This window comes from Pipistrellus hanaki (genome assembly GCF_964339955.1).
Source record: "Pipistrellus hanaki genome assembly, chromosome: 3".
Lineage (NCBI taxonomy): Eukaryota > Metazoa > Chordata > Mammalia > Chiroptera > Vespertilionidae > Pipistrellus > Pipistrellus hanaki.
This window is the reverse complement of record NC_140505.1, coordinates 15,109,284-15,130,510: the sequence shown is the minus strand read 5'-3', so window position 1 is coordinate 15,130,510 and position 21,227 is coordinate 15,109,284. Positions and strand designations below refer to the sequence as shown.

Below are 21,227 nucleotides of genomic sequence, written 5' to 3'. Positions count from 1 at the left end.
TAATAGCAAGCATCTGTTATCTGAACCTGCTCCTCCACCTGCTCCTACCCTTCCCCCAGCAGCACTACGTGTGTGCCTGTGTCCTGGGGGAGGAGGAGGGATTTTGCTTGTACTGCTTCTCTAGAAACATCTTTGCCAATGTCCCGTGACCATAGTATTTGGTGTACTGCCCCCTGCGGGTTAAGATTTTGTAGAGAAGGATCCCAACCAACTAGTGGGGCTTTGAGCTTGTCCCTCCATAGCCACCAATCACCTCCTTGTTTGCCTCGAGGTGACTTCTCCAGCCATCTGCATGCTCTCCCTCCTCATGAGCACCAGCTGAAGGCCGGCGGAGGAGAGCTTTCAGGTGAGTGGGAACTCTGTGTCTGAGGCCCGCAGCCAGGACTGGCACATGGTATGACCTGTGCAGTCACAGCCCCACACGTAGAACGCTGTGCTGTCACTGTCTTGAATTCTTCATTTATTTTTTTAAAATATATTTTATTGATTTTTTACAGAGAGGAAGGTATAGAGATAGTTAGAAACATCGATGAGAGAAAGACATTGATCAGCTGCTTCCTGCACACCCCCCCATTGGGGATGTGCCTGCAACCAAGATACATGCCCTTGCCCGGAATCGAACCTGGGACCTTTCAGTCCACAGGCCAACGCTCTATCCACTGAGCCAAACAGTTTTGGCCTTATTTATTTTTTAAAATATATTTTTGTTCATTTCAGAGAGGAAGGGAGAGCTAGAAACATCAATATTGAGAGAATCATTGGCTGCCACCTGCATGCCCTCCACTGGGGATCAAGCCCCCAATCTGGGCATGTCCCCTGACCGGGAATTGAACCCTGACCTGGTTCATAGGTCAATGCTCAACCACTGAGCCACGTGTGAATTCTTCATTTTTGAGTAACGTGTCCTGCCTGCTTTTTCATTTTGCACTAAGACCCACATATTGAATAGCCAGTCTTGTTGCAAAGTGATGCAGTAGCCCATGGTAGGCCATTAAAAATGTTAAAATCTAATTTCCTCATCTGCATACAGAGCAGCCACCTTTTCTCCCATTCCCTGCCCAGTCCAGAATTTTGTCATCTAAATCAGGTCCAGAGGCAGAGGAGACTGGGCATGCGTACTTCTTAGTACAGCTCTCACGAACGTTTCCTCCTGATCTGTAGGCCTATCAACCAAAGACCTGTATTGCCCCTCTGCAAACCCAACACACGGTGGTGGGATAGACAGGATGACTCTGGTTAGAAAGACTGAAAATGGATGGCGCACCGAAGCTTCTGCCCGTGAGCAGTTCTGAAGCCCAGGTAGGCAAGTATAAATTCCTTATCTAGAACACAGTCCTACTCCCTGCCAGGAAATTCCACTCCAGTACTTCCTGACTCACCCTTCAAAGGCCTTGGTTTCACTTCCTTTACATAACAGGTAGCACGGGTTTACAGCCGTTTTCCTCCGCTGGCTTCCTGCCAGATGAATTTTGGGGGTCCAAAGCCCTCTTTAATGTTTACGTCTCTGTCTCTGTTGAAGTTACTGCTGATAGGTGACTGGATAAATAAGATGTGGAACATATATACAGTGGAATTTCACTCAGCCATAAAAAAGAATGAAAACGTACCATTTGTGACAACATGGATGGGCCTAGAGGGTATTTTACCCAAGTGAAATAAGCCAGACAGAGAAAGACAAATACCATGTGGTTTTACTTGTATGTGGAATCTAAAAAAAAATAAAACAAACAAATTCATGGATAAAAAAATAAACTGAGGGTTGCCAGATGGGAGAAGGGTTGGGGTGAGAAAAGGTGAAGGGATTAAGAAGTACAAATTGGCAGTTACAAAATAGTCATGAGGATATAAAGTTCAGCTTATGGAATATAGTCAATAATATTGTAATAACTACATATAGGGTCAGGAGTATTAGACTTATTACGGAGATTGTTTCTTGAGTTATATATAATCACATGCCTACTAACTATGCTGTATACCTGAAATTAATATAATACTGAATAACTGTATTTGAAAAAAATTTTAAGAAAAGATCTGTGAATGATCAAAGGTGATACCTAAGAATAGATTCGCTGTATGTAGAAAGCACTCCTTTCCTAACTCTTTATGTCCATATATTCCCACTGGAGGACGAGTGCATGAAAATTCATGCACTGGAGGGGGAAGGGAGTCCCTCAGCCTGGCCTGCCCCCACTCACAGTCCGGGAGCCCTCAGGGGTGGGAGGCAACCTGGCGATCAGGGGAAGGCGATGCCCCCATCACACCTCTGCTGCTGCCACTGCTGGCAGCGCAAGCCTCTGCCAGCCCTGGTTACCTGAGCCTCGGACAGCCCTGGGCAACTGGGCAGCTGACATCTGAGGCTTGCCTGCACCTTGGGCTTTGGCTGGGCGGCCACCATTCGAGGCTTGCCTATGCTTCAGGCTAGCCCTGGGCAGCTGAAGGGACTGGGGGACTCTGCAGGCAGGTGCATGGAACTGCCAGGCCTGCCACCCTAGTGGGGCTGAGGGGACTGGGCGCTGCCATCTTGTGGCTGTGGGCGCTGCCATCTTTGAGGGCATGGCAGTCAATTAACATAATCCCCTTCTTATTGGCTGTGGATGATACCATCTTTGAGGGTGGGGCAGTAAATTAGCATATTCCCTCATTGGCTGTGGGCACTGGCATTTTGCAATGGCGTGAGGGTCAATTAGCATATTCCCTCTTTATTAGACAGGATGGATATTAACACTAAAGTGTTTACTGCCTTGAGCTCAGTCAAGGTATAGCATGATTTTAATTTGAATCCTTTGTTGTCCTGTAAGGTCACACATAACTGGTTTTACGTAGAACAGGTATTCTTCATTTCTAGTTGCATGGCTCTTTTTCCTCCACATTGAGTATAGTATCCACAGTTATTCCTAGGTCCTGCAGTGAACAGTCTCCCTCAACTTCCAGAGGTATTCTGGGAAAGGAAGTAGAAAGGCCATATAGGGATGTGTGGTACCCAATTTTCATCATCCAGTCAAGTAAAACCTAAAAGATAAGAAAAGTAGTTGTCAATACTGTACACGCTGGCGTCCCTCAGGGTCATCATGATATTTTATAATTCTTTCATTGTTAAAACATGCCCCTAGGAATAATGCAACGTTTATACCTTTCAAAAGAGCTTTCTGAAGTGTAAATAAAAATATTATATCATGGGTTCTGAGATGTAAATAACCTTTAATACATTTTGTTTGAGGCCCAAGGACTACTGGCACCCACAGTCAGCAGAGGCATTTAACAAATAGCAAGGCCCCAATCGTAGTGAAGGGAAAGATCTTACCTAATAATAGACAAACATGTAAGTTGACCGTACCTTCACTACTCCCACCAGCCAATCAGGAGTGATATGCAAATTGGCCCAACAAAGATGGTGGTTAATTTGCATACACAGGCGCTGAGTGACTGGGGGCTGGCGACACAGGTGTTCTGCCCCACCCCCGGTCTCTCAGGGTCTCAGGGCAGCGTGGGAAGGCAGGCTGGAGTGGAAAGGCGCTGCCGGCAGCCAGGGAAAGGAAGGCCCATCCTAGCACGAATCTTCGTGCATCGGGCTTCTCATTATTCAATAAAAACATTGAGAAAAAGCACGGGGGAAAAAAAGAATGAAAAAATAAAAAGATTCAGAACAAAAGGTTAGCATTTGGGGGGAAAAATAATTTGAATCATAATCTTGGCCACATCAAAATCAAGCAGGAACTAATGGATAATGGGAACAAAGTTAATACTGGCTGCTTTGAAAGCATCTTACCCACCAAGCTGTGAAAATGTAATTGTAACCACAACTACAAAAAGACAAAAAATAAATAGGAAAATGGAAAAAACATTTGCAGCAATCACAGTTCAAAAGGACCCAGCAGGCCTAATTACCCAAGTTTCTGCATCGTAGTATATACATAGAAATGCTCTTTATCCTCAACATGGACTACATGCAAGTGATGAGACTACCAGGTAACAGGTAAAACCTCTCCCACTGCATGAGAATAAACTATTGTCAGATTTATTAAAAATATTTCTCAAAATACAAATTTCCTCACCTGTGAACTGCAAGACTTAAGAAACCTTCTCCTCAGGACACTCCCACTTGGACACCGGAGAGCTACAGTAACTACCTGAGGGGGGAAAAAATGTTCAGATAAGAATTCCAATCCACTGCTCTACGCAATTCCAAAACAATAACATCTGTGATTATAAAAACTCACGAGGGATTTTGCAGGAATTAGCTCTGAGAGATTGGACCAACATAGAGTCCATATAAAATTCACTAAGCAGAAATAATTCTGGAACTGAAAAAGATCTTCCTATGGACTGAGGAGAGCCTTCCAGAGAGGGTACCGAGACTAAACAATCTGCCTGTCCAGATCACATCCAGGCTGCAACTGGGCTTCAACAGTGGCCTCCCCGGCCAGGAAGGTCCAGTGCCAGCTCAGTCTTCAGACCAGAGAAACAGTGGATTGAAGGGAACAAAAAGTCCCCCAGTCCACTCTACTGCTGTGGGCTGTGCACCATGCCTCGGCCATCCAAGCAAAGGAGACAGACGAGAGCTGGTCCTGGTTGCTGAGAGCTCGGAGAACTATCATGGAAACAGTCCTGCATTATCTGCATCATGTACCGAGTTTTCCCGTAACCTTCCCTTTGATAAAATTGTCAGTAAAACAGCTATAAAGAGCTTACACACTGCTAGTGTACTAAAGGATATTCTAAAAAGAAAAGGTGAGGAATTAGTCATTTCTTCTGACGTTCATTATTTAACTGTCAGGAAACCCTTTCTTACAGTCTGAAGTTATGTGAGTATCACAGTATAGAGAAATGGTGGTATTTTGTATATATTTTAAATTGATTTTAGAGATGAAGGGAGAGGGAGAGATATAGAAACATTAATGATAAAAGAGAATCATTGATTGGCTTCCTCCTGCACACCCTCCACTGGGGAGTCGAGCCCACAACCCAGGCATGTGCCCTTGACCGGAATCAAACCCAGTCCAAAGGCTGATGCTCTATCCACTGAGCCAAACCAGCCAGGGTGAAATAAATGGTGGTTTTATAATAGTACCTACCCCCTTGAGGAAAGCCATATTAGAAAATATTTCCATTCAAGTATTTAAGGTATTTGACTCACATCCAAATCAATTGAGCTGTTATTATTTCTATGTAAAAGTTTTATAATAAAACAAATACAGAATTACTGAATCACAAACTAAAAGGTCAATTTTGCTTATTTTTAGAAATAAGATTTAACTTTTTCAGTGATGGTTTGTTCCGTGATCTGGTCCAGAATTAAAGCCAAATGCTTTATGAGAAACCAGGGTTAAAATATAGTGAATTAATGTTTTTTCCATTATGATTAAGTGAAACTTGAGAGAAATGAACTATTATTATTTGAAATCTAGCAACTGTTCTGTATCGTGAAAGTTGGTTGTACATTTTCTCATAATATTACCAACAGTGTACTGGACTGACTTATGAATGGATAAAATGCCTGGGATACAATCCAAAATTAGAAAGTACATCAGTGTCACAAATGCAGATTTTTAAATTATCGATACATATAAATTAGAAGTAGCAGCAATCATTAAAATTTGATACAGATTCTTCTTAAAATGAAGTAAGATAGCATATAATAATGAAAGTGGTTACTGTGGTAATATGGTAACAGGTATTACAAAATCAGAGTGTACTACTTAAGAAAGAACTGCATTAATTATATTTCACATCCCTCCCTCCCTTATAAATCAGGACCCCATGAACCCAGGTCACCGTTCAATTCCAGGTCAGGGCACATGCCTGGGTTGTGGGCTCAATCCCTAGTAGGGGGCATGCAGAAACAATGATTCTCCCATCATTGATTTTTCTATCCCTCTCTCACTCTCCCTTCCTGTCTCTGAAATCAATAAAAGGGTATTTATTTAAAGTCACCCAGGGAAATAAGACTAACAGCTTATGACTGGTTGGTAGGGAATTAAGAATTTTTATACTGACTTCTTAGAAGTCTAAAGCAGTAGCAAATGTAGAGATGGAAAATGCCTTTCCCAATGATGATTTTGGTAGAATCAAAATATTCCAATTCTTAGCTTTTCTTGATTCATGGAATAAAATACACTGTAAAAGTATCAACTAACTATACATTAGTGGCATTCTTAATATTCTTAATAAAACTTTATTATAAAAGTTGCTTACACCAATTAAAACAATATATAGTGCATATATTTTACATGTGATTCTCAGGTAACAATTATTTACTATAATTTTGTTGACTTTATTAACCCAAAACAGAACAAGGAGGATCCAACATCAGAGAAGGGAGAAGGAAAGAGGGACAGTACTGCTTACAGAGTGAGTAAGGAGAGTACTGGCTACAGCCAGAGCCTCCGTTCTCCAGCAGGTTCCTCGGAAATCCTCCCTCTGTGGCTTCAGCCTCAAGTAGGGAGATGGGATGAGCTATTTAGGCTCCATTAAATTCCATTACTCTGACATAAACTTTAATGAGTGTAACACAAAACATCCCCTAACAAGTACTGGAATAGGGTAAAGAAAACAAAATGGAATGACTATAAATAACTCTCTACAAGAGGAAAGCAACATCAACTGCCTCTGTGGTGAAGGATCCTCAACCTTTTTAGGGACAGAAGGTCTGAGATTGGGGAAAAAGCACCGTCCTTTTACATAGAACCACAAAAAGGTATAATTTAAAAGGATTTGCTGACAACCTGGGCTCTATAACCCATGCACCTTTGGTGATAAACTGCTGTTGTGTAAAATAATTTCATGTGTTTAAAAGCCAGAGTAAATTCATCAGAGGTGTTCCCTATCAAAATGAGCTATATTTAAATACTCCTATATTACACACTGTTGTCACAGATACCAACTCAGAGCTTGACAAGAAGTGAGAATGTGTTTCAGGACAGATATATCATAGGCATGAATTTATCACGTATAATGGGGAGGAATTAGGAATGTGTGTAATGTGTGTGTGTTTTAAAAAACAACAACTATGTTGCCGAAACCGGTTTGGCCCAGTGGATAGAGCGTTGGCCTGCAGACTGAAAGGTCCCAAGTTCGATTCTGGTCAGGGGCATGTACCTTGGTTGCGGGCACATTCCCAGTAAGGGGTGTGCAAGAGGCAACTGATTGATGTTTCTCTCTCATCGATGTTTCTAACTCTCTATCCCTCTCTCTTCCTCTTTGAAAAAATCAATAAAATATATTTTAAAAAACAACAAAAAACAACTGTGTTTCTCCTGCATTACACACTTTATTATCTCTATTCTGTAGGACTTTTGGATTTTCCTCTGACACCCAAAGTTCTAAACTTAAATGTTACAAATGTGTTGACAAAAATGAGCTACTCCCAATGGCTTTCTTGACAGTTGTAAAAATGACTTTTAAGCAGTCTAATAGTCACTGAGCTCTAGTAATGGAAAACCACCAGGGCTTTCCTTTGCCTAAATGACTTAATGTCTTTAAAGATATGTGCTCCAGTGCACTGGGGATGTGTCTAAAACTAAGCTGGGCAGTGGCCGAACGGCAGCTTAGATTATAACAAAGCACTTGGGCAGAAAGCAGCTCAATGCAGAGTGGGATTCAGTCCCAACCATCCTTCCATTCAAACATCTAAAGAGTAGCTGCATTCTTTGCTTTCTCTTTTTTAAGGGGAAAACTGCAATTTGAAGTCATCTGCCTATTTTCATCTTTTAATAAAAGAACTCATTTGCTGACTTGAAGTTCTGGAAAAGTCTGTATTCATATATATTTTTTCCCCAACTGAATTTATTGGGGTGACATTGGTTATAAAATTGTATAGGTTTCAGGTGTAAATTCTATAGAAAAGCCATGTATTCTAACTCTGCCTAAGCTCTAAAAACACACTCAGTAGACATAAGGCTTCCAAAACAGGACCTGAAGTGGGGCAGGGGTTTTTGATATTACCATATTCAAAACAAGACTAGTTACAGTGCAATTACAGAAACACATATGCTATCTTCATTTTCAAAACCCAAATTTAGACAAGATATCCTTGATGTTAAAGGAAATAGGAAATATATTTAATTTTTAAAGAAAGAAAATCTTACTTCTTCAGCTGTTTCAGAGGGTTCTTCAGGTAAATCTGAAACCTAAAGAAAAGTAAGTATTAGTAATCCTATATAATAAAAGGCTAATATGCAAATCGGCCAAACAGTGGAACAACCAGTCACTATGATGTGCACTGACCACCAGGGGGCAGATGCTCAATGCAGGATCTGCCCCCAGTGGTCAGTGCGCTCCCACAGGGGGAGCACTACTCAGCCAGAATCCAGCCTCATGGCTGGCAAACGCTAAGGATATCTGACTGATGGCTTAGGCCTACTCCCTATGGGCTCCCGGAATGCAAGAGGGTGCAGGCCTGGCTGAGGGACAGGTGCACCAGGCCTCTAGTAGGAATGAATATAAACATTTTGAAGAAAAGAATTATCTCAATGAGAAGAGTTTCTTTTCAATATAGAGTTTAAATACATCTAAGCTAAATGAAATATTTTCATATTCACTTGTAAGTTTACAGTGCGAATGAGAGCCCAATTAAACATGTTTGGGTAAGCAACCTTGTGCTAACAAAAGATCATGAAAATAGAATTTTAAGATGACAGCTACCTATCTGTACACATTTCATTAAGCCCAAAAATAATTTAGGTTCATACATATATAAATTTTAAGATGAGTGCATGTTTTTATTCACTGGCAATTCTACAGAACTAGTTAACAACCCTTCACTTTGGTTGCTTTCACGATTTACTTAATGCTTCCCTGTTTCGGTTAATCTCTTTCAAAACCAGGTGTTCAGACAATTTTCTCTCATTAAAATACTTATTACCAACAATTTCACCTCTAGGTTTTGTTGTTTAATACCATAGAAATCCACATTTTATAACATTTCATCTAACTAACACTAATTGCATTTATTAAACCACTTGTTTTCCTTTGGTATCAAAAACATGTGACAGTCAAAGCAAAGAATCTTGAATTTTTAACTAGTCCATCCAGGTCATTAGATCTTTTGAAATGTAAGAAATAGTTCCATGACCTGATTCTCACCCTCAAGCTCCATTTTCTTTCTTTCGTTTTTTTTTTTTAAATATATTTTATTGGTTTTTTTACAGAGAGGGAGAGAGAGGGATATAGAGTTAGAAACATCGATCAGCTGCCTCTTGCACACCCCCTACTGAGGATGTGCCCGCAACCAAGGTATATGCCTTTGACCAAAATCGAACCTGGGACCCTTCAGTCCGCAGGCCGATGCTCAATCCACTGAGCCAAACCGGTTTTGGCTCAAGCTCCATTTTCATCTTTTAATAAAAGAACTCATTTGCGGCCGAGACCGGTTTGGCTCAATGGATAGAGCGTCGGCTTGGGGACTGAAGGAACCCAGGTTCGATTCCGGTCAAGGGCATGTACCTTGGTTGCGGGCACATCCCCTGTGGGGGGTGTGCAAGAGGCAGCTGATCGATGACTCTCTCATCGATGTTTCTAGCTCTCTGTCTCTCTCCCTTCCTCTCTGTACAAAATCAATAAAATATATTTAAAAAAAAAAAAAAAAGGAACTCATTTGCTGACTTTTAAGTTCTGGAAAAGCCTATATATATAGGCTGAACTTATTGGGGTTACATTGGTTATAAAAATATATAGGTTTTATAATTATAAGGGATCAGGAAACCTCAGACTGAGAAGCAATACATTAGAAACCACTTTCAAGGACTGCATAGATAACCTATCAGCTTTCCCTAAGAGGCAGTAAAAACAGGCTTATTTCCAAACTTTGCTAGCTTCAAATTTAACTGAAAGATGAAAAGTTTGAAAGGAAAGATGGGATAATAAACCTGGGCACTGTTCCAAAGGAATAGTCACTGACCCATTCCCTAGAAGTGCCACTGAGGAAAATGACACACTCTGTTAACTGCAGCCACTCACTAAATATGGCTTAACCATGTCTCAGCTACCCTTAGGGATGTTTTCTTAGTAAACATTATATTTTTTTATTTCTACATAACCAAGTTACTTCCTCAAAAAGAACTGAGTATTTTCTAACCTATTATCCTTTCTCGTCATAGCTTCCTCCTAAGTTTGGTTCAGAACACTAATATTAAGCAGGGAAAGTGACCTTTAATGAAGGCGATCACTTTGTAAATTAGTGGGGAAACATGTGGATTAAAAAGCCAGTCCCTCTTCTCTCAGTGTACCACCTCATCCACAGAACAAGGTTCCTGCCATACCATGGGACAGTGCAATGAGCAGGCATTAAGTAACCAACCTCCTTCTGCGTGGGCTGTTCAGCAGGTGGTGAAACCTTGGTTGAAGGCTTAGGCAAGTTCCGTCTCTTCGCTGCTTTTCTGTTTGCTGTTTCAAAAGATGTCTGACTGTCATTTTCAACCGCCAAATCTTCATCACCCTAGTCAAAAACAACGGACAATTTCTAAAGAGTTGCTTCCTATCAACTGTATTCACAATGGTTATTTCTCTTACCCTGATGGCATTCCAATAGAAAATATAGTTAAGTCACTATAAGATCCAGAAAATTAAAGCATTATCTCCGTAGACAGAAAAACATGGAGCTTCACATCTTGGACACTCTCTTACCCAGCGCAGGTGTTTGGTCTGATGATACAAGGCTGAGACAGGCCTTTCCATTTTAATTGACTCCCAAGGTTTCAGCAGGATGGAAGAAAGAAGAAAACCTGGAGATATCCTTTCCTCCTTTCAGCAAAGGAAGCAAGGCAGTGCAAGGAATGCTGCCTTAAACGGCTATTAAAATAGTACACATATATAAAAACATGTTTCTCAAGCATATCACACTTACATATGGCTGCTAGCCATGAGTCTGACATGCTTGTGTGTGATGCAAAACTTCCATAGCTGAATGCAGCCCTAGTATCTTGTCATATGTACACATGCTTTAGTTCTCAAATTAAAACTTTGAGCTTCCATTTGAATTAATCACTTTAGGAGGCAAAGGATTTTATTCCAGAAATCATAAAGATTATTTTTATTAATATTATGTATTAAAATTCCCTTAAGTGTCAAGATAATTCCATTAAGTGTCAAATTCTCCAATATGTACTTATTAGCTCACTAATGTCTTCCTTCCATATCCACTGACCTTCTAAAAGTTCTCTGTATCAGACTAAAATGGCCACCATTTTGATGGGCAGCTTTCCCCATCCCTCTATCCTAAGAGAAGTTGTGGAAGCAGCATAGGGAAAGGAAGTCGAGAGATCCTGATGCTAAACAATTAACTGAGCAAACTTAAGCCACTTCCGGGGCTGGAGCAGCTGACAGATACTTTCTTTCTGCCTACATCCCAATCCTCATGTTCTTTGATTGTCCTGAGAGCCTTACGTTATAAACAACACTGACAGTCCACCCAGTCCAACTTCTTGTTGTCCCCACTAGCCATGGTACTACAAGTACCATGAAGATACAGTGTAAAAGCAAGGGACAGAATACTAATTCACGTTGTGACCATTTCAGAAAAAGACATGGCAGACTAAAATAAAGCTAACAAAACTGAACAAAAGGCAACTTCAACTCAGAAGTGAAATCACCATATGGAGCAGGTGCATTTCGCATTAATTTTAATACCCACCCTTGATTGTTTAGTGATATGTTTACCATCATGCAATGAATAAAAACTGATTCTGCTTCACTATAGAAATCCTGTTCACCTTTATCAAGTAATTTTCTTTACAACATGATGACAGGTGCAGTATAAACAAAAAGCAAGTAAGTTTTGGGGACATAAATAATGTTACACATAAAATCTATAGCCAGTTATTCTAAAACGTAATTCATTGATAAATATCTTTTTTCCTCTGTAAGAAAAAGAAATTATAAACTTCCAGGAGCAAATGACAAAATCCGTATTTGAGGCCAAAGGAAAAAAGAGTCAAAGGTTAATCTGGCTTTACAAAAGAAGAGCCAAACAAAGTGAATAAAATGTGAGCTTATACCTTGAGGAAAAATGTGAATTCCCTCATATGAAACACAGTGATAGAGCCAATAGTTTTCTTAAAGATTACCTTATGTCAGAGCCTTCCAAGGCTCTAAGTTACATGTTCTTAGGCACTTAACTGCTCAACACACAAATATGCTGAATAAAAATTGACATATAACCACTAATAAAAAGTCCTTAAAATGGCTGCATTAACAGGTTAGTATCATTTGCAATTAAAAAAAATCAATATATGTAAAACGAAACATAAGTAGTAGAATTCAAAATATACAGTGGAATATTTTCTAACCCCAAGTTTATGACCATGGCTTAACTTCCAGGTTTCACCCGTCATTCGATAAAAGCGCTCTTCCAGTTTTTTCAATTTCATTTCCTGATGAGGTTTTAGAACATTCTCTACGTATCTGCTGGCCTGTTCAAAAAAGTAAATTAGGTGTTGTTACTATACATTGACATTCCTAAGATTTTACATTGTCTATAAAGTTGTCAGTGAGAACCAACTTAGAAGTTGTTTTCACATTAACTCAATTTTTCAAAAAAAAAGCAGCATCTACCACCTTTGCATCACTCTCTAAACATTTGCATTTGTACATAATGCAAATAAACACAAATGTTCTATACGTTTGCTTGTATGGCAGTCGCCTCTATATCATTTAATGTATTTTCAATGCAACAAAAACTGAGGATTGGGGATGCAAAGATTCCTTCTAGGAGCTTAAAGTCAGGACAATTTGTCCAAGACATGAACTCATTTGGAAGAAGATTAATTGATAGCTCGATCATGTTAAAGTAGAAACTATTTTTGGACTCCAAATTTCATTAATGATGAAGTAAATATTACAATCCCCAAACTACTATATGTGAGGGCAGATGCAGAAGTTGTAATTGACATAACATCTAATTAAAGAAGATCTCAAATCATTAAACTTTACATTTTAAAAAACAAGAAATAAAAAACTTAAATTCAAAGCTAGAATTAATAAGGAAGCAAACAATGAAGATTACCGAAGAGATAAAAACATAAAGAATTCTAGAAAACAGAACCAACAAAACCAAAAATGGCTTAGTTGAGAAAATGAGTAAAATTGACAAACCTATAACTTGACTAAGAAAAAATAACATCAGAAATGAATATGGGGATATTACTACTAACCTTATAGAAATAAGAATATAACAATATTTAGATAACCAAAATGAAATGGACAAATTCCTAAAAATACAGAAATTATCAAAACTGACTCAAGAAGAAACAGGACAGACCCAAGGAGAGATTGAATCAGTAATTACAAACCACCAAAGAAAAACTCAGGACCAGATGGATTCACTGGTTAATTCTATTAAACAGTTAACACTAGCAGCACTATTCACAAAAGCCAAAAGGAGGAAACAACCTAAATGTCCATCAGAGAATGAACGATTGAATTTTGATAGTTCCAGGCAACAGAAAATCACTCAGCCATAAAAATGAATGAAGTTCTGATACGTGCTATACGGATGAACACTGGAAAATATTATGCTAAGTGAAAAAAGCCAGACATAAAAGGCCATGATGTTACATGATTTCATTATATGCAATATCCAGAACAGATAAACACATCCAGAGAGCAGATTGGTGGCTGCCAGAGGATGAAAGGAGGGGGAATGAGGAGTAACTGCTTAATGGGTATGGGTTTTCTTTTCTTTCTTCCTTTTTTTTTTTTTAACGTTTACCATGCCATGGATTCATAGGGAATGGGTCCAGCAGCACAGGCCCCTTCCCATTGGTTCTCACAAAGTGTGCTTCTCTGAGTGGAGCAGGCTCACACTTCAGATGAACTCGGGTACCTTCCTCTTTGGCTTCCTTCTTTTTCTAATCACTTTCCTTCCCACTTTTCAGGAAGCTGGCTCGGCTCTTCGAGTGCTTACCATGCTCAATAGGTACATTCATTCTCTTGGCAAGAACCTTGCCCTTGTTTGTTTACAACGGTGCCTACCACATGGGGGTGACGCATCTTCCAGTTTGCCATGGAAGCATTTGTGGGGCATTCTGAACAGTGCCCAATCCCTGGATGTCTACAATAGCATCTGTCTTGTAGATTCACAATGTATTCTGCCAGAGGAGCCACTCCAGGTTTCCTAATGAGCCCTGAGTCTTGAGAACATACAGCGGATGCCTTTCTTCTTTCCTATGTGTTCGGCATTTTGGTGAATTAAATGGAAGATGCAGCTGAAAGGTGGGGTTTCTCTAGAGGTGAAGGAAATGTTTTGGAACTAGACAGAGGTAGTGGTTGCACAACTTTGTGACCGTTAATGCCACTGAATTGTACCCTTTAGGATGGCTAATTTTAAATCATTGAATTTGACCTCAATAATTTAAAAAATCTGAGCACAGACACCAATAGACTAAATTTTAAATGCCCCAGATATTTCTGTATTCTTTCTAGCTATATTAGCTAAAAATTATGCTTTACCTTTTCACCCTGTGCCTCTTGTTGTTTTTTCCTCGCCAGTTTTTGCCTTTGCCCATTCTTCTCTTCTTCATCTAAACATCAAAACATAGAAGTGTTTTTTAATTCCCAAGTATCAAATAAGTTGAATGCTATTTTCTCTGAAAATAATCTGTAGTCTGTAGATCTTAAAATGTTTTTAGACAAGCCTTTAAAACACAGATATTTTGAAAAATAATGAAAATAAGATACATGCCAACAGTTGAAACTAAGAAATCTGCAAGTAAAATCAGTAGGAAGAGGTCTCCTCTGAAGCAAGCTCCCAGACTATGAGAGGGGCAGGCTGGGCTGAGGGACCCCTCCTCCAGTGCATGAATTTTCATGCACTGGGCCTCTAGTGAAAATAACTTAGGATAAAAAGTCTTTAGAGATTAATGATAGACATATTTAACATTTGTATAATATAATAGTTTATAAGGTGTACCTATGAAATAGCAGTTAAGCTGCACAATTTAAAATGAGAATTTTCAATGTACAAACCTAAAAGTTATATAGTTTTGAATATGTAAGGAAAATATATGATATCTCATAAAAATGTTGGGATTTATGGTGCATTAAAAATCACGCCTCAAGTCGTAATGATTACTGTACCTTGAAATTACACTGCACAAATTAATGGTAAATGGTTCTTATTGTGCAAAGTTCTAGAATATATAAAGAAAACATTTCATTAGAAAAATATATATCCCAAGAAACCAGAAACACCAATCAAAAAGGATATATGCACCCCTATGTTCATAGCAGCACAATTTACAATAGCTAAGATTTGGAAACAGTTTAAGTGCCCATGAGCAGATGAGTGGATTAAAAAACTGTGGTACATCTACATAGTGGAATACAGTATAGTATTCCATTGCAGTATATGAACATTTGCAACAGCATGGATGAAAATGGAGAGCATTATTCTAAGTGAAATAAGCCAGTTAAGAGTAAGATAAATATCACATGATCTCACTCATATGTGGGATATAATGAACAACATAAACTGATGAATAAAAATAGATCAAGAGACAAGGTAACACTGAACAAGACTGTCCAACCTCAGAGAGAAGGCAGGGAGAAGGATTAGAGATCAACCAAAGGACTTGTATGCATGCATATTAGCATAACCAATGGCCACTGACACTGGGGCAATGGGGGCTTGTTCTGGGAGGTGGGAGTGGTGGGGGAGATCAATCAGGGGAAAGGAGACACATGTAAAACTTAAAACAATAAAAAAAATTTAAAAATAGTATAAAAAGGTAAACAATAAACTTACCTTTCAGTTGAACTTGGGAAGGTTTAAATGAGTTAAGCCATGAGGTAGTCACAGAAATAATTAAAGTAAGAAGAGCAAGCAGTAAGAAAATCCGGCCACACAGCAAAATTATATCTTTAATTCCTTATAAAGAAAAAATATTAAAATTAAAAACACTTGATACTACTACTAAGTAATAACACATTAGAAAATTATTTGTCCTAGAGAAATACAGTAAAATTTAAGTTATGCAACTGTCTTATGATTTTTCATATCCTTTAGGCACCAAAATTCATCATGTTTGTCAATACCAAAAACAATTCTAGAACATCTTTTGTCTCAGTAATATAAGTTTAATGCAAGTGACTATCTACATTATAAATATTAGGACTATCATTAATGCATAAATTCTAGTTTCCTTTCTGCCCAGAGAAGGAGATAAAACTATCCATACATTTAAAAATTAAATGGTGATGTTATCATCTTTTCAAATTCTATATTTAAAAAGTCATACACACACAGTCATTTCCACTGAGCACCAATTTCTTATTTCTCACCGTTATATTTTGAAACTATACTTTATCTTTTGCATGTGTATGTACACTTTATGTCTCATTTGGTCATTTGTATATAAAATTACTATATATGTGTTTACCTAGAAAAAAAAAATCAGTATTTGGTCGTACATATTGTTTTAAGAACCAAGATGAAAATTAAGTCAGCAAAAATGTAACAAGTGCCCACTCTGTGCAATATAACTTGCTAAATGGTGAAGGAATGGAGCTATAAAGTTGGGATACAAATGGTTTCTACCCGCCAGGAATTTTTAGAATAGTTTAATTCTGTAAGTCTCAAAATTACCAGGGAGAGGTACAGAGGAAACATTTTACCAATGTGATGTGACTAGTAGTTAGTGAATCAACTAAAAGTTAAAGAAGGAATTATAGATGCAGACAGATATATATTTATATTTACATTTATATCTTTGCATTACAGTCCCTCCAACTTTTGACAGCATTAACTACTGACTCAGGCATTGCTCAATACAACAAGTAAATCTGGAGTAACTGGCCATCACAAAAGTAATTTCATATTAGAGTTCTGGTATTTAAAGAAACCACTCAGTTATGGGATTTATGTCCCATAATATTGCTTTCTGTTCTAACAAGCAAACAGTTTGCAAATGTTATATGGAAATAGAAAATAATTAGTTTGTATGTACACTTTTCAGGTAAGAAAAAAAGTTTTTAAAAAAATTTTTGTACCTACTCTCAAGAGCCCATGTGCAGGTCATTTAATGGATAACAAGTGTGAGGAACCAGCATAAAAATTGACTTGTACTTAGCTTGAGTACAAGTAAAAATGCATTGGCAATGAAGGCTTTATACAGTAGAAAAAAGCAGGGGTCATTTTTCTTTTTCTTTTTTTTTCTTTTTAAAAAAATATATTTTATTGATTTTTTACAGAGAGGAAAGGAGAGGGATAGAGAGCTAGAAACATTGATGAGAAACATCGATCAGCTGTCTCCTGCACACCCCCTACTGGAGATGTGCCCAAAACCAAGGTACATGCCCTTGACCAGAATCGAACCTGGGACCTTTCAGTCCGCAGACCGATGCTCTATCCACTGAGCCAAACCAGTCCTGGCTAGGGATCATTTTTCAATGTATGTCCAAAAATACAGCCCAGTGGAATGAATGAGTCTTGGCATTCTACTCTCTTCCCCACCACCACCTCCCACCCCCACCCCCACCCCGAAATTCAATTAGCAGCTCCAGCTAATAATATCAATATCTTTAAGCACAGTTTCACACATAACTAGCCTTGTAGCTGCTGCACTGGGATGTATGGTTGGCAAAACAGACTTAAAATACTGTCAGTGGATAATTACAGAACCAATATCAAGGCAGGCGATCAATATTGATGTTATTCTCCCATCGATGTTTTTCTCTCCCTCCCTTTCTCTCTAAAAATCACTAAAAATATACTATTTTAAAAAAAAGAAAACAATCATAATTTCACAACTTCAGAGAGAATTTTAGGAAAAAGAAGTTAAATGAAAACTAAAGGAACTACTAGGTGATGTCAGGGACCCAGCTGTATTTTCTATAATTTTTGGCCTATCTTTATTAATTTAGAGATTATGATAAGTGCTGGGAATACAAAAACAAACTAGATTGGTCTCTGCCCTCACAAAGTGTACAGAAGTGTGGTCAGAGCTGATTATGTGAACAAATATCCTTCAGCAACCTCAACAACCACCTTCTCATTGACCTGTGACTCAAATATTAGTTCAAAGTAGAAGATTCCAAATGGGCAGAATAGAGGTGAACGCTGTAGAGGTGACAGAGCAAAGTGAATTCGGTAATAGGTAAGTGTGAATTTAACATTTCTATAGGGCATCCAAAAAAATTTATACACACATTATGAATAATTATAAAGGCAGTGTTTATGAAAATACATTTCATTTTCAAAATTGAGCTATCAGCTGTTAAAATGTGCATACATGTTTTGGGCACATTTGTATATCTCATTTCAATAACAGTCTTGTTAGATTTCAATACATCTTGAGTTGAATCAGGCTTCTGAGGGTCTGTAAAATTTTTTAAAAGCATTTTATTTTAATTTCTTTTCTTAACTTTTTAAAATTAATTTTGAAGAAAGAGGGGAAGAGAGAGAGAAATGTGGATTTGTTGTTCCACTTATTCTGCCTTTCTTGGTTGCTTCTGTATGTGGTCTGACCAGGAACTGAACTCAGAGACTTAGTGTATTATTTTATTTCAAGGAACATTCATGGGTACCTGACTTCTTAGGGGTGGCTGAGGGAGAATGGGAAGACAGGTATAGTAAAGCTGAGTTGCATCAGGGTCTCTAACTCAGTGTTTTTCAACCTTTTTTGGGCAAAGGCACACTTGTTTCATGAAAAAAATCACGAGGCACACCACCATTAGAAAATGTTAAAAAATTTAACTCTGTGCCTATATTGACTATATATAAAGTAATTCTCTTGAATAGGAATCAAATAAACACAAAGAAAGTATTTTATAATTACTTTATTATGAAATATTAAGTAAACAAAATAGTGAAAAATTATAAAATTCTTGTCTTGTCTGCACCTACGGCACACCAGGCAACATGTGCTGCGGAACAGCGGTTGAAAAACGCTGCTCTAACTTTAGAACCAGGTTTAATGAGGAAATACCTAAACTGACCCCTTATAAGTCCAAAAATGGGATTGATGTTCCACAGGTCCACCATTTTCTTTTATTTATGGCTTTGTTCCACTCACAAGTAAGTCATCCTTGAATTCCTCGTTTCCCTTTTCTCAAATTACCCATCAACAAACCCAGTGGTTGTACTTTGTAAATATCCCAAATCTGTGCACATTTCACTAGTTATCTTCATCTGGGCTATCATCACTACTTGCCTACTTCCAAACATAAGCTGCCCCACTGCTTCCACTCCAGCTTCCTTCCTGGACATTCTCCACACTGTTTAAAACCTTAGGGCAACTTACTCCATACATCTGTTTCCTCAACTGTTATTAGAGTTGTAAGAGTACCCAGATTACCCTTTACTGGCTTGGCTGAGTGGATAGAGCATAAGCCTACAGACTGAAGGGTCCCAGGTTCGATTCCAGTCAAAGGCATGTACCTTGGTTGTGAGCACATTCCCAATAGAGGGTGACTGATATTTCTATCTCATCGATATTTCTAACTCTATCCCTCTCCCTTCCTCTCTGTAAAAAAAAAAAAAAAAAAAAAAATCAACAAAAGCCCTAACCGGTTTGGCTCAATGGATAGCACGTTGGTCTGCAGACTGAAAAGTCCCGGCTTCGATTCAGGTCAAGGGCATGTACCTTGGTTGTGGGCACATCCCCTGTGGGAGGTGTGCTGGAGGTAGCTGATAGTTGTTTCTAACTGTCTATCCCTCTCCCTTCCTCTCTAAAAAAAAAAATCAATAAAATATATTTTTTTAATAAAAAATAAATCAATAAAATATATTTTTAAAAATAGAGTACCCAGATTGGAGAATGAAAGAGCACTTAGTGTTAGGCTCATAACAGGTGCTCAATGAGTGCACCTCCAGCCACTCTCCATCCTTTTCCTTCAACGCGTCACAATTCTGTGTGTCTGCAATGTGTTTGCCCAGGTTTTCAAAGCGGCGGCTCCCGATCATTCACATCCCTTTAGATTCCTCAGGAGGCCTACATCACATTGCCCTTTTGCTTTCTGCGTCTGTCCCCTTCCACGCGAAAACGCGCCAGGTCTGCAGGGACATTTTTCGCGCCGAGTGTCCCCCGCCGACTGCGGGCGGGAGTGGGGAGGGACCCGGCGCCGGAAGCGGGACGTGGGCGCGAGGCAGCCTGGGAGTCGTAGTCAACGCGGGCACTTGTACGTCACACTCACGGGAAAGTGACCTGGTGTGGGCGCCCCGAGGGAAACACACCAACACTTACCCAGCTCGGGGATCCCACGCCGCAACTCTAGACACAAGAGGGGGAGCGCGGAGAGGAGGAAGATGCCCACGACCCCGCGGGCGGCCATGGCGGCGAGAGGCCCTCCCCTTCCGGTTCCGCCCCCGCGGGAAGGCGGAGTGGAGCCCTCGCCTAGGAGGGTTGGCTCTTGGGCTGAGCGTTAGAGCCTAGGGGCCCTGTGGGTGCGCGGGCTGAGTGTAGCCCCTGTGTTTGAGCTCAACATCTGTCGCTTCACATCAGGAGAAACACGAGTCACCTCCCCACGTCACGTGGTGTCTGGGGAGACGGCCCTGCTGGCCGCCGCCCAGCCGCGAGCTCTGGAAGTCACGCGAGAGCTGCAACGTGGCGGCTCCCCTCGCCGCGGGGCTGTGGAGGCCGGGATCGAGCCCTCGGAGGAAAACCATCCGGAAGCGGAAGTGGACGCGCGGTGGACGCTGTGGGGAGGTCGCCGGGCCCCTTGGCCTTGTGACCCTCACGGGTGATTGAGGGCTTTTGTGTCAGAGCTACTAAGCTAAGGTGACCAGACGTCCCGCTTTTTAACAATTTGTCCCGCGTCGTTTTTCCAAAAATCGGTAGTTTTTTAAAACGCCGCAAATTGTTAAAAAGCGGGACGTCTGGTCACCTTATGTTAAGCACCACCTTGTCCCGAAGCACCTGGCTTTTCTCTCCCGGGGTGGGGAACCTTTTTTCTGCCAGGGCCCAGGGGCCATTGGGATATTTATAACATTTTTTGGCGGGGGAGGGAACCAAGGGGCATACAAAATTATCAACTTTAAAATTAGCCTGCTATAGTTGGTCAAATATTTAAATTAACTCATCCCTAAGGCCTTGGCTGTGCCAGACCAAAGGATTTCGTAGGCTGGAGGTTCCCCACCCCTGCAAGGTTCCCAGCGCCTCCTGTGGGCCTTGGGGACCCTAGGGAGATGATTCAGAAGTGGAGACTGGGGTGGTGATTGTGGGGAGAAGGCTGGTGGTGGGAGAGGGCAGAGAGAGGAAACATGGTGATTGAGAAAGTGTAAACCTAGCAAGGGGAGA

At 39.9% G+C, this 21,227-nt stretch overlaps 1 protein-coding gene across 1 annotated transcript; it reads right to left on the bottom strand.

Moving 5' to 3' along the window:
- Positions 1 to 1,671: 1,671 nt before the first annotated feature.
- On the bottom strand, positions 1,672 to 20,576 carry UBXN8 (UBX domain protein 8). The gene is made up of 8 exons (XM_084879150.1): positions 20,175 to 20,576; positions 15,737 to 15,859; positions 14,443 to 14,513; positions 12,282 to 12,404; positions 10,295 to 10,432; positions 8,085 to 8,126; positions 4,053 to 4,127; positions 1,672 to 3,009 (listed from the first exon to the last, which is right to left on the bottom strand). The coding sequence occupies exons 1-8, from the start codon at positions 20,260 to 20,262 to the stop codon at positions 2,842 to 2,844; spliced, it is 828 nt and encodes a 275-aa protein (XP_084735276.1). The 5' UTR covers positions 20,263 to 20,576; the 3' UTR covers positions 1,672 to 2,841.
- Positions 20,577 to 21,227: the final 651 nt, after the last annotated feature.

Excerpts from the sequence above, each read along its gene's own strand:
- UBXN8 (XM_084879150.1), bottom strand. The coding sequence starts at position 20,262 with ATGGCCGCCCGCGGGGTCGTGGGCATCTTCCTCCTCTCCGCGCTCCCC. Across the intron at positions 14,514-15,736 it reads TTCCCAAGTTCAACTGAAAG|ATGAAGAAGAGAAGAATGGG; the intron begins GTAAGTTTATTG and ends TTTGATGTTTAG. Across the intron at positions 3,010-4,052 it reads TTAAGTCTTGCAGTTCACAG|GTTTTACTTGACTGGATGAT; the intron begins GTGAGGAAATTT and ends CTTATCTTTTAG.